Below are 15,816 nucleotides of genomic sequence, written 5' to 3'. Positions count from 1 at the left end.
TTGGCTAGCCAGTCAAACTCAATAAAACCATGGTCAGGAAATCAGTATTGCCATAAAGCTTCTCAGCAGATGGAAGCATTAAGTGCTCAAAAATCTCCTGGTAGACAGCTGACAGTGTTGACTCTGGACTTCATAAAGACTAGTGGACCAACTGCAGCAGATGACATGACACCCCAAGTCATTGCTGACAGTGGAAACTGAAAACACTGGACTTCAAGACCGAGAGGGATTCTGTACCGTTCTGATTTTCCCTTAGACTCTGGGACCTTGATTTCCAAAATAAAATTCAAAATGTACTTTGTTCTACTGTAGACTGAAAACGGGACTTTGCACCACTGAGAACCAGTTGAGCTATTTTTCTCCTTAGTCGAGGTGAGACCCTGATGATTTTGCTGTGGAGATGTTGACACTTACAGTCCATTTCCTGGACCGGTCTGTGTGGTGGCTCTTGATCCACTGACTCCAGTCTCAGTCCACTACTTGGGAAGCTCCCCTGAGTTCTTGAATCTGCTTTGTTTGACAATCCTCTGAAGTCTGAGCTCATCCCTGCTGGTTATGCACCTTTTCCTACCTTCAGTCTACGTTCCATGAATATGCTTTGATACAGCCTCTGAGAACAGGCTGCCCTTTCAGCGGTGACCTTCTGTGTTTGTCAAGTCAGCAGTCTTCCCCATGATTGTGGTTGTGTGGACTGAACCAGAGTGAGAATGAAGGCTCAGGAAATCTTTGCAGATTGGACTTTTCCACAATATTTTGAGAGAGTATTTTTTTTGTTTGTGAGCTATATAAGCTGTGATCACCAAAATTAAAACAAAAAAAAAATCTTGAAGGGTTTCATTTTGCATGGGATGAATGTAGAATTCAGAAAAGTTTAACTTTTTGAAGTAAATCATGGGAAAAAATAAACTTTTACATGATATTTATAATTTTTTGAGTTTCACTAAGATTTTGAAAGAAGTATTGTACCTAAATATGCTTTTTAAAAAGCTTTAAGTCCTGAGTAAAGAGTTAGCTCTAAAGGTCAAAACAAGGATGTCTAAGCATTCTGTCAATGACATGAAACTGTCCAGAAGTTTGGCTTCAGTTGCACAATGTTCAGAAGCACATAGCGAGAAAACTATTCCTTGTTACATCCAAAACAGCTGTTGCATTTCACTTTATTATAAACATGTGCTTTAACAAAACAACCTAGTTGAAGATTTTATATTCTATTGTTAATGTACAATAAGTAAATATCATATGTAACTGTACAACCCCCTTGGGACTCATAATTATCTACTCAGTACTCTGAGTAAACTTTCAATAAATTACATTTTACTGTTACCTGAGCAGATTTAAAGACCAGTACTTTTACCTCTACCTAAGGACATTTTAATCAAAATAACTACTTTTACTCAAGTACAAACGCCTTGTACTCCTCCCACCTCTGTCTGCATGTTAAGCCATTTCTGTCTATGTGCAAGATCAATAAAAGTGTCTCGTAAATCATAATTATATTTCTTCTCACATTTGATACACAGTTTTTATTTTATGTGAGTCAATATTTGGCCTTTTCTCCTGTGAGGAATTTCCCATCATGCCCTTGGGCAGAGTGTTTAGTTGTGTTTGGATGTTGCCTGTTGTACAGCAATCCTTGCTGGGATTCTTTGGCCTATGTTTGCTGGGGATTGTTGTTGTTTTTGATGTGAGACACATTTGCACCATGGATGAAGTTATCCACTGAGTTAGAGTTCCGCTTGTGACTTTAGGTGCTCTTAAAGGATGCATAGAGCATATTCTTAATGGTATGCATTACCATGCTATGAGGTTGACTCTCTGCTTAGTTCTTGTCAGAGGAGAGCCACCATAGCACAGATTTTCAAGAGTTAGAGCAGCGCTGTCATATTGGTAAATACTTAACACTTTCAAAAGTGCAGTTTAGCTATATGAAGCATGGACTAATATAGAAACTTTTTAAGTGTTAAATTTAACACTATATGGGTTTAATTCACAATGTCAATACTGCTGTGTATTCGACTCTAGTATCAACTGACAAAAAGGGGAAATTTCATTAATCATCTTACATCTTTTATCAACAAAGTTTGTCTTCATTTTTTTAATTTCACATATGGAAGAAACTGTAGGTGGTTGTGCTTTACATGTGTCAAAACACCAGTGGAATATGATTATATGACTGTTGACCCATTCTCACGAAGAACAACAAGTGTTTCTTTTCCAATAACAGTTTTTGTCATAGGACAAACAATCAACAACTTGTGACTTCATTTGGTGTTTTATTTATTTATAAAAGCTTGTGACATTGTTTCCATTCACTTTTACCACACACAGTCGAGTGCAAAAATGCATCAGTATAATGGGCACAAACCTCAACAGAAGTCATTATCATTCTTAAAATATTTATCTTCTTTTAAACATAAAAAAGTTATTGCACTTCAAATATTACAGCCTACAGAGACGTGCAGAAATACAAATCTGCTAGATCTGTATTCAAGATGCAGCAGGATCAAATAAGCTTAAAATGGGTTACACTGTATGGTCTAATGGTATGACATAACAGTGACAGATTTAGCTATTCTGGGGCCCAAGGTGAACACAGGAATGGGGCACTTCACATCCAGTGTTCTCTCTCTTTTTTAATTCTAATTTATAAGACTTATAAGTTGAAGTCAAATCAACTATAAATAACTGTTGAGCCAAGTTATTATTTTTTATATAAAAATGTCCAAGCAGGGTGTTGGTTTGGCTCAGTGGGTGGAGCAAGCGCCCATATACAGAGGCCTTAGCCCTCCAGGCACTAGTTGCGAGATCATTCCTGGTTGCAAATTGGTGCATGTCTTTATCTACCCACATTTCCTGTCTCTCTTCAGCTGTCTTATAAAAATAAATGCAAAAAGCCCAAAACATTATCTTAAAAAAAAAAAAAAAAAAGAAATGTGAAGGTGGATTTCAAAATGTCAATTTGGAGACTCTAAATGGACACGCAGTAACCAAATGACATGAGGAAATACTAAAATTTTAAATTTGTTTTCAATAACAGATGACAAATCACTTAAAAATCTTTTTCCTTCTTCTCCTTTTTGTTCATGTTTTACCAACCAGAAACCTCTGAAAAAAGGGACCAAATCTATATAATCTATAGTCTTGTGGTGTTTTTCATACATCATAATTCATGGAAATGACTACATTTTATTTACATTTGATCATTAACAGCTAGCTTTTATGCCACTACAACAGTGGTTCTCAAATGGTGTGGCAAGGCACACTGGTGTGTCTAGGGGCATGGAAACAAAGCATGTTCTCATTACAACAACAACAACAACAACAACAACAGATACTTTAAACATGTGTTTTAGGGACTTTTTTGCATGGATATGAACATAGTGAGCCCTGAGATTTTTGCTTTGTCTTAGGATTGCCCTGGGCAAATAAAGTCTGGAACCACATCACTATAGCATGGCAAACTTTACTTAATATTTCTAGCTTTAAAGAGTGTGTTAACACCTTAAAATTCCAAATGACCAATATACAGGCCAGTGCAGGAGAAACAATTAAGTTAATTATGTGTTCACAGGGCCCCTGGTAGTAATTGCTTACCTTTTTCTGATAGTAAAGTCCACCTCTGCATGACCTGATAACATAAAGAAAAGACTAAAAAGAAGTTGGTCCCTGCAAAAAAAGCTGTTTGATATACACAAGGCTATATGTTTGTTTGGGAGCACTTTATTTTAATGATCCATAATAACCTAGTAATATTACAGTGATATGTTGTAATTATCTTGTTTTTCCTCAAGCATAAGGTGGTGATTACCTAGTGATGACATGTATTTTACAAGTACAAATTGTTAATATTCAGGATATATTATCCTAGTAATAATGTATTAATTGTCAAGTAATGCCTCATAATGTTGTGGCAATTCTCTGGAAATTAAGGTGGTAGTTTACCAAGTAATTTCTTAGAAATAAGATTATATTTTTCTACATAGGTTGCAATTCCTTTTGTTTTGGCCCACTAATTAAAGTAAGTCCTCCCTGAATCATTTTCAAGTAATTTTTAGGGTTAGGTTAAGGGTTAGGGTAAAATACCATCTAATTACTAGAGAACTGCAACAATATTACAAGGAATTATTCTGTAATTAATACATTACTACTAGGTTAATACTTTCTTAATTACAATATTCTGAGTTAAAATGTGGTAAAATGCCTTCTTCTTACAAGGTAATTACCTCCTCATTCTTGAGAAATTACTAGATAATTACCACTTATTTCTAAACAATAACTTGGTCATTAGGGCCCACTAAAATAAAATGTTACAGTTTGTTTTTGTTTCAGGTGAGAATATGTAAATTGGTAGACATTCTTATTTGCTGAAACCAATCAGTAGCAGATAGTCATTACAGTATTTCCCTTTGCTTGAGCAGCCATAAAACCTTGCATCACCACTAGAGGGAGATGTTATGTAAAGAACTGTGTGAGCCTCGAAAGACAAGGGAAAAAGTTCCTCTTTACTTCAGCCAAGTCTCAGTTGTATAATCCTCTACTTGTATTTGAGGCTGTTCTGAGCGTCTGCTCCCCTCTTTGTCCAGACATGTTTAAGCATCAGTGACTTGTGTTGACCCAGCTGAGCGTGTAGGAACTGTGAGCATTTGCTACAGTCTGTTTTAGGACGCTGTGACCCTCTCCTGCAGAGCTGTGGATCAGCTTGAGTCCAGAAGCTCGGAGACCCTGCAGGACGCTGAACCAATAGCGGAGCACCTCCTCGTCGGTCCCGCCTACCTCAAACCCGGCCCATTGCAGGTGCACTGTGGCAACCAGATGGTGGACGCTTTGCAGAGTTCCTGACTCGATCCAGTTCTGGAAAACTCTCCACTCGGCGCTGAGCAGGTCGGCATACAAGAAGTGAACCTGAGAGAACAGAAGACACACAGAAGAGATAAAAGATCCAGTATTTTTTTTTACAAATGCCTAAAAATAGAAGACAGGTCTTTATTGATAGATTAAAGGTTTTACTTAAAAAAAAAAAAAAAGTATGATTGTTTTTTGCTTTATAATAATATATTCAGTTTTTCTTGCCAAATATACCGAAACAAGTCCAATTCAAGTCCAATGGTAATGTTTTCTTTGTGTTTTGGCCATCCTTCAGTAATGTCCTCCAACAACTAAAGGTATGTAGTTCCCTCTTGTGGCTGAAGGCGGTAACGGGGCCAATGTCTGACTCACTGACTTAAATTGTTGCCATGGCAGCCAGGGATGGCGCAGAGCCCTGTTGCTATGGAAACGTAGAAGTAAGAGAGCTTTCTGGGTATGTTGGGTCGGAAAGACTCTAAGGTATGTTTGTTTGGCACTGTTTCTCCAAATAACTGTGCGTGTATGTTTATGCGTGTCTTACTGTGTGATGTCCCAGGGCTGCCATGATATCTGCCAGTGTTTGAGAAACACTACCCATGCTGCCTCTCGTCTTCTGCTTGCGCTTCCTCGGCACTCGCCACTCCAGCCACATCTTGTGCCGACTTTCCCCGCCTCCATCCCCATGGTTACTTGCCAAACTGTTGCCAAGGTGACGGCCAGATGCGTCGGAGTTGCTGGGATCAAAACTGTGGACTTCACATCCCAGCCCCGACACGGTCTTCAGAAAGTCAGCGTCTCCTCCATCCATGCTGGAGAGGCAGACAGACAGGGAGGCAGAGGAGCACAGAGGTGTTTTGAAGATTACTGCATGCATGATTAAATATGCATTGTTTATTCCAAGTCTGCCAGCGACATGAATGCATAAGCATGGCAGTACATGCAAAGACTCATGTACACAGAGTAAAGATGTATAAGCACACCTAAAGGAGTAAGCAACACATGGAGAATCTCCTGCTGGAAGGAGCCAGTCCTCGGCACAGAGCAGCCAGCGAGTGGGATCTGCAGCAGCAGGCTGTGATGCCTGAGTCTGACCAGGAGACAGAACCCTGGAGCAGTTGAGCTGTGGATGGACAGAGGAGAGCACACATGAGATGAGTTTGACGGAGCTCTGAGAACAGGCCTTTGTAGCATAAAGTAAGAGGAAGTTCAAACAGAGGAAGTTGTGTGGGGGCTTATGTTGTGAAACTTGTGAGACCAGAAGTACTGAAAGAGGTTCTAAGAGTGTAAAAAAGACTTCTTTTAGTGTAAAGAAATATGTGAATGAGGTATGTTCCAGTAAATATATTTTTAGTTGTTTATAAATTGAATTTTCTTTGCTAAAAATGCAGAAGGCTGCTCAAAATTGTGAAGCAGTTTCCTTTTGCAAGCATCAAAGATTATAATTTCATTTAACATTTGCATTTTTATGCATTCTTGTATAATTCAGTGGTCTTATAAAAATGACTGTTGGATGTTCCTAATGCATTTTATTCAGTCGATGAGGATGCTAAAACCTTTACAGCAAAAATCACCAAGATAACAGTAACATTTTTTCCTCCTAGTTCTGCAGAACTTGGCACTATTTTCAAGTTTTAACTCTTGTATGGGAGTTTCCAAGCTGGAACTGGAAGTTCTCACTGGCTCCAGATTTTGCTGAATTCTGCTGCCAGGACACAGGCAGCGCTGGCTGATCATATTACTGCTATGTTAACCCCACACACTGGAAGTCTGCAGTTGTCGAAGTGAAGTAGAACACAAAGTAAAGTTTTTCATTTATTACTCTTAAGGCCTGGCAAGATCAGACCCCTGGAATAGTTTGATGAATAGGTGAGACCCTTTAAAGGAGCCAGAAGTTCCTCACCTGAGGGTCAGAGTTTTTTGAAAGGGTCATGAGACAAGCCTGCTGGGAGCCATAGATCCGAGCATCTAGGGTCTGTTCAAGTAGTCCTTTTTTGCTTAGGAAGGTTCCCAACTGAGTGAAACAACCTGGACGTATTTTAGTGTCGGCTGTTTGAATTGTCTAAATGATAAGGAAAGGAGCTTTATCGCTTCCTTTATCCCCTCCTTTAGCATAAGATACACTGGACTGTCCTTCAGCAAAGGAGAGAAGAAAAGCCGACCCACATTTCTTTGCGTCAACTTCATTTAAAGTGACGTGCCTGTTGACCTATTTTTTCTCTATTCATTTTTTATCCAAACAGTTAATCAGTCGATCAGCCATTATTTCAACTGCATTTGTTTTGCTATTTTAATTGTTAAAGTTAGTGTGGTAAAACTTTATAAATGACTCTTTTAAAGTGGGGTTTCTGATGTTCAATGACGATAAAGTTGGCATATTGCCATATTGTGAACATTGTTTCTCATCATGATTATCAAAAGTAAGATGAAGAAAATCTGTAACCATTGAAGGTTAAATTGTAGTTTTTACACAGTTAAACCACGTCATGTCCATAACATTCACTTAGGGAAAGTGCAGTGCTGTTGCTCTGTCTGCTGCTACTCAGACCTCCACTTCAGCTGCTCTACTAAAATCCCCCAAACTTTCAGACTCTTTATTCAAAAATATTAACCCAGCTGTAAAAATCTGCTTTGGAATCTGCATTGAAACTAGCAGATTAAAGGCTGTTGCCCAGTTGAAATTAGCTGTCTGCACGTTAGCTGAGAAAAAGTAAATTATGATACGTCCTTTGTCCAATGAATAAAATCAGTACTAAGAAAGAAAATTGATATGACATTAACTTAACCATGGAAAAGTGACTGGTTGTGGGTTAAAAAAGAAAACAATTCCATGAGTTGTTCTGTAGTTATCTTTACTTTGTTGTTTCTGATGTCTGCCAGTGTGTGCATTTATTATGTACTTCAGCCTTTTGTGTTTCCTGTTTTATTTTGTAGGTCCTCTTGTGTTTTGGGTCTTTAACCTCTTTTTTTGCCCATTGATGATTATTCTCTGGCATTAGCTCCCAGTATTTTCTGTTTCTTTTCTGCTCTTTTCTACTTTGTGTGATCCTGCAATTTATTCCAAAAGTTCTGGTGTTTTCTGGTTTCATACTGTCTTCTACCTCCGTTTGTGATGAGTATATATTTCCCACATTTTAGTTTCTGGTATTTTAAGCCTTATTTTGTCATCTTCCCTCCCTGTGTTTCTGTGTGTTTCCTTGTAGTTCTTCTCTTAAGTTCCCCCAGTTCTATTTCATTATAGTTAGTTTTACTTCCTGGTGTTTTCCCTCCACTGTTACTGTCATTAGTCTCACCTGTGCTTGATTGCTTCACTCTCACCTGTGTCTAATTATCACTGTGTGTATTTAGTCTCGGTGCTCCAGCCCTTCTGTGTCAGATCGTCATGTCTTGCTCCCTCTGGATTTTCCAAGTATTTTTCCTTTTTTGGCTTTGTGTTTTTGCCTTTGGATTTCCTGTGGACTGAGGTCTAGTAAGTGTTTATTTCTCCTTTTTGAGCTTTTATTTAAATAAATCCTTGAGTTTTGTTCTGCATTTGGATTCTCTTTTGTTATTGTAATTTTTGTGACAAATAAGGGAACAGTTTATTTAGTAGAACAGTTTAGTAGAACAAAATAGATCACTATGGGGTATCACAAGGTGCACAAGCCCTCTGACTTGTCCACTGAGCTGTCTATACATTTTTAAAGTGAAATGAGACATTAAGGAGCAGTGGTGGACTTATTTTACATCACTGTGGCTACCGTGAGACACTGCAGGGGCTTAACCAAAATGTGCTGGAAAGGACAATAATGTATTAAATTAGAGGGATTTTTTAAAGAATTAATGCACCAATTAAGGGCCTTTATTAATTGTGATTAATGCATGAATGTTGACAGACCTAATAAACACATTTAACAGAAGGGGAAATTTGTTTTCTTACACCGAATAATTGCATCAGTTACTGAGTTCGTATTTTGAGAATTTCCGCCCTCTACTTATGTACTGCACTGTCAAACTCTGTGAATAAGCTGTAAAACACTTAATAAGTGTGTTAATTCCCATAAGTGAACACATTTAATGAATGATTCATCACATTGTGTAATTCAATTGTCTTGCTGCATTTTTTGTTCTGCTGTGTTGATCATTAAAAGTGCATTGTTGACTCAATAAAGAGGATTTTTATGCTCCTTTTATCAGGTTACTCTTCCAACTGTCAGAGGTTTCAGTACACTACAAAACCAAGTAGAATGACAGGCTGCTAAACCAACCATGATTAATATCTTATTAGTAAAAGGCTGATGTCTTTGATTGGTTGCATCCCTAGCACATCCTCTGAAACCAGCAGGTAAGTGGCTCTCAACTGGTAGGTCAGGACTCCAAAGTGGCCTATGAAGCATTTTACAGTTGGTTGTGAATATAAAAAAACAAGCTAAAAGTCTGTATGAAAGCCCTGAGTGGATGTTTTTAGGTTATCCTGAAAAAATAGTACTTCTCTCATGATTTCTACTTACTTGTCTCCTTTTCTTTGGATAAGAGGGTTGGTTTTCCCAAGAGAATGTTAAAATTTCTCAGGAAATTACCAAATTTCCATGCTCTTGGAAAAATAAAGACAAGATGGATGTATGCATGCAAGCTCTTTTGTAATAATGTGCTTTTTAGACATGTTTATTTTGCCCTGTGTCTTTGTTCAATTATGCTGACCAATTTTCATCTTATTACTAAATTTGATGCCATGTCTGTCTGCATGTCTTGATGTGCATGCCACACCCTTGCTCCAATTGCCCTTGCTCCAATCTTATCCAGTTGTCCTCTCAGAATACTGTTTGGTTTGAAGCAGGTGCAATAAAAACCATAAATATGTATAAATTTTCTATAAAATCCAAAATGGTCTCACCTTTCACTTCAGTTTGCTCCCCTCCCCATCCCTGATTATGTCACTTCACCTGTATAGCACACAGGCTCACTCAGGCGCAATTCCAAAGAGGAGACCGTCTTTGCTCTCAAAGTCATGTTCAAAGAAGGAAATTACACCGGCCTCATGAGTCTGTTTTTTCTTTCTAACTCTAGAAAGAGAGCTGGAAAACAACTGGACTTTGTTGAAACACGTCCACAAGGAAACATATTTTACACGCCTGGATGTGATGACACAGCTGATCCAGGATCTCTTTGAAGCACTTCTCCACACTCATATTAAACAAGATAACAAAGGAGATGTGTCACACACTGGTGTTAGAAATCATTGTTTATTTGCTGTTTTTGTGGTTGTAGATGGTGATGCACATGTATGAACATGTGTGTGTCTCCATGCAGCCAAATGATGTAATGCTTTGTTAAAGCTCCACAATAAATAAGTCAAAATGCACAGCTTTATTGCTCCCCTTATCATGTTGTAGGCTTATCACCAAAAGCACACACCGGCATGCAGAGACACTGAGCCATTATGCTGTGATTTTGGGGGAGAGCCCTCCTTACCATGCAAATTGGCCTTATTGCATTAAGCATTAAATGACGAGGTTGATAATAGCATGGCATAAATACGGTATAGATTAGCCTACTGTCTATCTAAGCCGATGGAAGTACATTGCAGTTTTTATGCTGCACAAACTTTCCAGATATCAGGAAATGATTCCACATCAATATGACTTTAAAATAAATGATGATATATGATGTGTACATAAGGTTGGTAAATACAACTTGGACATTGATATTACTGAGCCATAACCAGGAGTTAAATCAGTCTGACCCTCCCAGCTGCTTTTTAATCCATGTGTGGCACCAGTATGCAGGACAAGGACGTGAGTGTTGTGGTTGTTTTCAGGGAGGAAACTTTGTTAAGGTGGTGCTTAAGTGAACTCATTCATATAACCATTCCTTTGATTAAATGCACTGCCTGTTATTCTGAATAGAAAACATGGATTGTCAGAATTTGTGTGAGATGAGGGCGGGATTAGACAGACTTGTTACGGGTGCAGGCAGGAGTGGATGGCACTGGCTGCAGGAGCGAGCAGTAATGTTCAGTGGGATCAGGATTAAGGAAAGCGCTAAATACATTTGAGTGGTTGGAAATGTTTTAAAATTTGGGTCACGATTTCCCTTCAGGAGGTAGTGCTGGGTCCTGATGCACGACCAGAGGAGATCCACGACAAAAGGGATGTCAATAAAAGTCCATGTTTTATATAGTCCATAATTTGCACTTCATACACAGCTCTGGGTAAAGTTTGCTGTATTTGAGGACTTAAAATGCCTCTTCAAATGTTACTTTGAGATGTTTTATTTTTTAGTTTTGTTTTCTATTTTTTATGAAACTCTGGTTGTAAGATTTTTTTTTTTTTTTTTTACCTGTGGCCTTGTGATATATGTCATGATCCGACTGAGTTCTTCTTGGAAGGACGGCTTCTCCATCACCCACGGCTGCACCTCCAATGTTCTGGGTCCCACCTGGGAACAAGAAAATTCACATATCAATATATATCGATGCTGCAGAGGGAGAAACCAAGTCATGGGATTGGTGAAGTGACTGAATAATGCATAGGAATGAGTGTAATGCGCGAGAGTGTTTGCCCCTTGCCCCAGGTATGAGTGTGGAGGAGGCAGGTCACAGGCTCTGACCTCTGTCCTGCTGGCAGCATATTTGCTTGAGGCACTGTATCACACAAAACACACACACACACACACACACACACACAAAGCCCCCCAACCAATTCAGATAGAGCCCTGTGATCACCATGGCAACCTTGTTAAGGAAGGGGGGGTTGATGATTCACTAGAATGAGTCAGAGAGTTTAGCCTTGGGCAGAAAAAGAGACAGTGAGAGAAAAGCAGAATGAAAGAGAGAAATGGGGGTGAGGAGAGAGAGGAAGGAGGCTGAGGTAAAGGGAGGATACCGGCACTGACATGCATGAAGTTTGAAACTCTGTGCAGCTCAAAGTCAAACAGAGAACAGCTGTTTCTTCTCTCTGATCATGGGTCGGTGCTGCACACACCCCCTGCCCTTACCTGCTTTATCATGTCTGTAATAATTCACAGAGCTGTGCACTGACCCAAAATAATCAATAATCTACAACAGGCCACAGAAGTAGGGTTCCTTTTGAAGTGCATTCTTGAACTGAACAAGAACAGGAAATGTAATGGCATTATCCTTTAATCCATCTCTTCTCAGTTCAGTTACAGTAGCCTAGATCTGAGACGGGAAAGCAATAAAATAAGCAGTTTTTGAAAATGTATTATCTCAGAATGTTTAACTGCTAAAGGTTTCATCTTTACTGCTTAAGGCATGCCTATTGTATTGTTGACAGTGTGTAAAATATAGTATTGTTATCGGAATGATATCAGTATTGGCAAAGGTGGACAAAGTACCCGACTATTGTACTCAAGAAAAAGTGCAGTTACTCTGGTTAAAATTTACTTGTGTGTCAAACTTTTGCAAGGTTTTATTGTTGATATTATCTCTACCTACAACTTTTTAAACCTCTTTCAAAATAACTTTTGACAATTTTATTTTTGCCCCTTTTAACCCTTTTTACTTTTTTTTTTAACCTTTTTATGCCCCTTTTTTGCCTCTTTAAAACCTTGTTGCCACTTTTTGCCCATTGCTGTTTGTTGCTCTTCTGTGCCCACCTTTTTTTTTTTTTGCCTCTTTACGCCCATTTTTGCTTCTTTCGGCTCATTTTTTGCCACATGATGCCATTTTTGACACTTTGTCCCATTTTTCTGCTATTTTGTCAGTTTTGACTAAATATTGCTGCTAAGTCCGTTTTGCTGCTTTTAACCCACTTTACCTGCTGTTTGTCAATTTTTGCTGCTTTCCCTCCATTTTTGCCTCTTTTCACCCATGCTTGCCACTTCTTTGTGCCAGTTTAAACCCAATTTAGCTACTTTTTGGCCATTTTTGCCAGTCTTTACCACATTATGCCACTTTATTGCTAGTTTAGGCCAATTTTTGCCACTTTTCAACCATATGTGTCACTTTTGGCCAGTTTTTTTTCCCATTCTCGCTAAATTTAACCCACTTATGCAACTTTTTGATATATTTGCCACTTTCTTTGCCACTTTTAACCCAATTATGCCACTTTTCCCCAAACTTTTTTTTGCCTCTCTTAATAGTTATGTAACTACTCTACAGTCAAGTTTTTCTGCTCTATTTTCTGGTATCCTTATGTTTGTGCACATCATGGCTTAGCTTTGAAGTCTGACATCACTTTCCAAATGGTTTAGTTCCATAGGCCCATCCAGATTGTTATCACCAATTAAAAGGTAATCATTTTTCAAGAGGGAAGGTTTACATTTTGAAAAAAAGGTTATATTTGTACTGCAGCAGATATAAATACATACAATTAATCTTTTGTTGCTTTGATAAGAGTGGCTATTATTCAAGTAAAAAATAAAATGTGTTTACCACAGCTTAACTTCACAGTGGACTATGGTTTCACTGATCTGCATAGGCCCCCAGTTTTGCTGGGCCCCAGAAAGCTCATAAAGATTTCTGCTGATATTTACAACCAATATTTTGGCTATAAAAACCTGCCAAAATCATCAGTAAACATTGGCAGTATGAGGAAATAAGTTAGACTAATTTTAAGACCTGACCTGCATCAGCTGAAGTCTTTTTCTGTATTTATCATCATTCCTTAAACAAGCCTTAAACAAAGCCAAACTTCAGAATGCTGCAGCACAATTTGACACCTGAGAATCTTCTGGGGCCCACCATATCCCTTGAACAGCCATAGCATGAGACTTGAATATTTACCTTTTATTTTTCATATTTTGGCTACATAAACAGGGGATTGCAATGCAAGTGTTTTGCTTTTAGATACATTTACATTACTTGGAAAGTGTTTGTGGGCCCACAAAGTAAAATTAATGAGCCACTCTCATTTATTTGTTTTAATCCGGTATCTACAGAGTCACTTAAATTTTATTTTCCAATATTTATCTCTGTATTCATACATTGTGGCCCAGCAGACTCTTTTCAAATAGCATAAATGTCTCTGAAGACACAGATGAATTCTTCAAATCGGGAAGTGAGCAGCATTGTAGAATGTTTAAAGAGTGTCATCAGTTAATCCAGCACCACTTAAACTGTGACACCGGTTGTATACATCAGAACTAATCAATAATAAAAAGGTGGGATGAGTTAAAATTTCGGACTGTGTTTTGTTCATTCTAAGACTTTAGAAATAACATGTAGTCAGGTATTTTATGAACATTTAAAACAAATTAAATTTTGAATATCTATGATTTTTTTAGTCATTGTAAATGACATCTCACAGCCCACCCCCAGTACCTATGGGGCCCAGACTTTCTTCAAACTTTAAACTGTGTTTTAAGGACTGAAGTTTTAGTTCTGAACTACATTTATAAATCAGTGCTGATATCTGCTAAACAAGTTTTGTCAAATTCAGCTTATCGGATATCAGCAAAATCTAAAATTGTGCATTCCTAGTTATGTAGGATATGCAGTGTGTAACTTTAATGAACTAATGAGCAAGGGCCTTAAAAGTAGGCTACATTTAGTCATCAATTATACTGAGAACATTTTAGACCCTTTGGGACAATGCTGAGTTAAATTTATATTATCCCTACTTTCATGTCTATTACATGCGATTCTGCTGAAGCTGATATTTTTCTAAATTTGATTAACTATTGTGGCTGACATGTCAGAAAATCCCTCCCTCCAAAATAAAGAAAACCTAATTTATTGCAAAATGAGTCAAAATAATACAAGTTAGATTTTTTTTTTTTTTCAAAATTGTTCAGCCCTAATTTTCATGATGATTTCTACAAGGCTTTAAGTTAAATAAATCGGTCAGTTAACTGCTGTGATTGACGCAGATAAATAAAGAAATGTAGTTCATACTGATTCATGCACCATCTAATTTCATCCAGACCTGGCCTACAGAAAATAACAGTGTATGTTTCATCTATCAAATATTATGTTGGTTTTGATATAGAATGATGTTTGCTTGTGTTTGTTGAAAAATACATGAATTATGGAACCTTGAAAATATTGCATGTCAAATCGCAAATGTAATATTAAGAAAAATATAGCAATTTGATTATTTTCCCAAATTGTTCAGACCCAGTAGCTTCTCAGTATTTACAGTAAATGTTAAATTTAATACTTTTTACTTTTACTTGAGTAGATCTATAGACTTTTACTTTTCATAATTAAACTCAAACCAGCATAACTGCCCTTTAACTTGAGTATAATAGTTGTGTACCTTTACCACCCCGGATTGTTTATTTTATCTCAAAATGTTTTCCTACGTTCATTTTTTCTTGTTACTGTATTTTTAAATGTATATCTATTAGGCTGCTAAACGGGATATAACCCAATTGAACGGGTGAAATCTTCACATCATTTCAGTTGAGCTAGTGTGCTTACCTGGCGCGAGAGCATCTCGTTTTCATCCTCATAGGCTCGCGCCCCCTCCCACCCTTCTCCATCTTCCACCTCCACCTCCTGCTCCTCCTCTTCCTCCCGACCCGTTGGCCGAGACGGGGATCCCCGTTGGCGCGAATTCCTTACCGGTTCGATGCTAATAACGGAAAACGCCACTCCGCCTTCCCGCTCCTCCACCCCCAGCCGTGCGGCTCGAGGTAACCGTGGCCCGACGACGAGCAGCTGAAGCGCGAGGAGGAACGGCGGGACTAAAAGAAGTAAAATTCCCGAGCGGAGGGGGAAACCACCGCGGCCCCACCACCACGCACTGGCCCGCATACCTCCTCCGTGGCGGTGGCAGCAACGGGGAACATCTCCGGCTTGGTGCCCTGTGATTAAAGTGTTTAGGGCAGCGAGGAAAGTCCCAGCTGAGAACACCCCTCCTCCTGTTTCCTCCGCGACCTCCTTCTTCTCCTCCTCACCCCCAGGGCAAAGTTGTGATGACGAAGCGCATTCCTTGGTCAACGGTGGCCTTACTGGCAATGGCGACCGTTTTATTTAGCCCATAACTAACTGTAGAGTCACAGTTAGCCTCTTTGTTTAGGAAATGTCCA

General features: G+C 38.6%; 1 protein-coding gene and 1 long non-coding RNA gene across 2 annotated transcripts; one reads left to right on the top strand and one right to left on the bottom strand.

Annotated features, from left to right (window-relative positions):
- Nucleotides 1-4,483: 4,483 nt before the first annotated feature.
- LOC121524591 (methyltransferase-like protein 24) lies at nucleotides 4,484-15,816 on the bottom strand. The gene is given in 7 exon segments (XM_041810040.1): nucleotides 4,484-4,902; nucleotides 5,387-5,654; nucleotides 5,826-5,965; nucleotides 11,161-11,259; nucleotides 15,206-15,609; nucleotides 15,612-15,689; nucleotides 15,692-15,816. Coding segments are annotated over 7 exon segments (1,320 nt in total). The 5' UTR covers nucleotides 15,717-15,816; the 3' UTR covers nucleotides 4,484-4,596.
- On the top strand, nucleotides 6,852-10,169 carry LOC121524592. The gene is made up of 3 exons (XR_005993134.1): nucleotides 6,852-8,311; nucleotides 9,019-9,166; nucleotides 9,889-10,169. It is a non-coding gene; the product is annotated as an uncharacterized LOC121524592 (long non-coding RNA).

The sequence above is a fragment of the Cheilinus undulatus genome, linkage group 16, assembly GCF_018320785.1.
Source record: "Cheilinus undulatus linkage group 16, ASM1832078v1, whole genome shotgun sequence".
Classification (NCBI taxonomy): Eukaryota; Metazoa; Chordata; class Actinopteri; order Labriformes; family Labridae; genus Cheilinus; species Cheilinus undulatus.
Note: the sequence above shows the minus strand (reverse complement) of the source record. Positions and strands in the feature narration are given on the sequence as shown.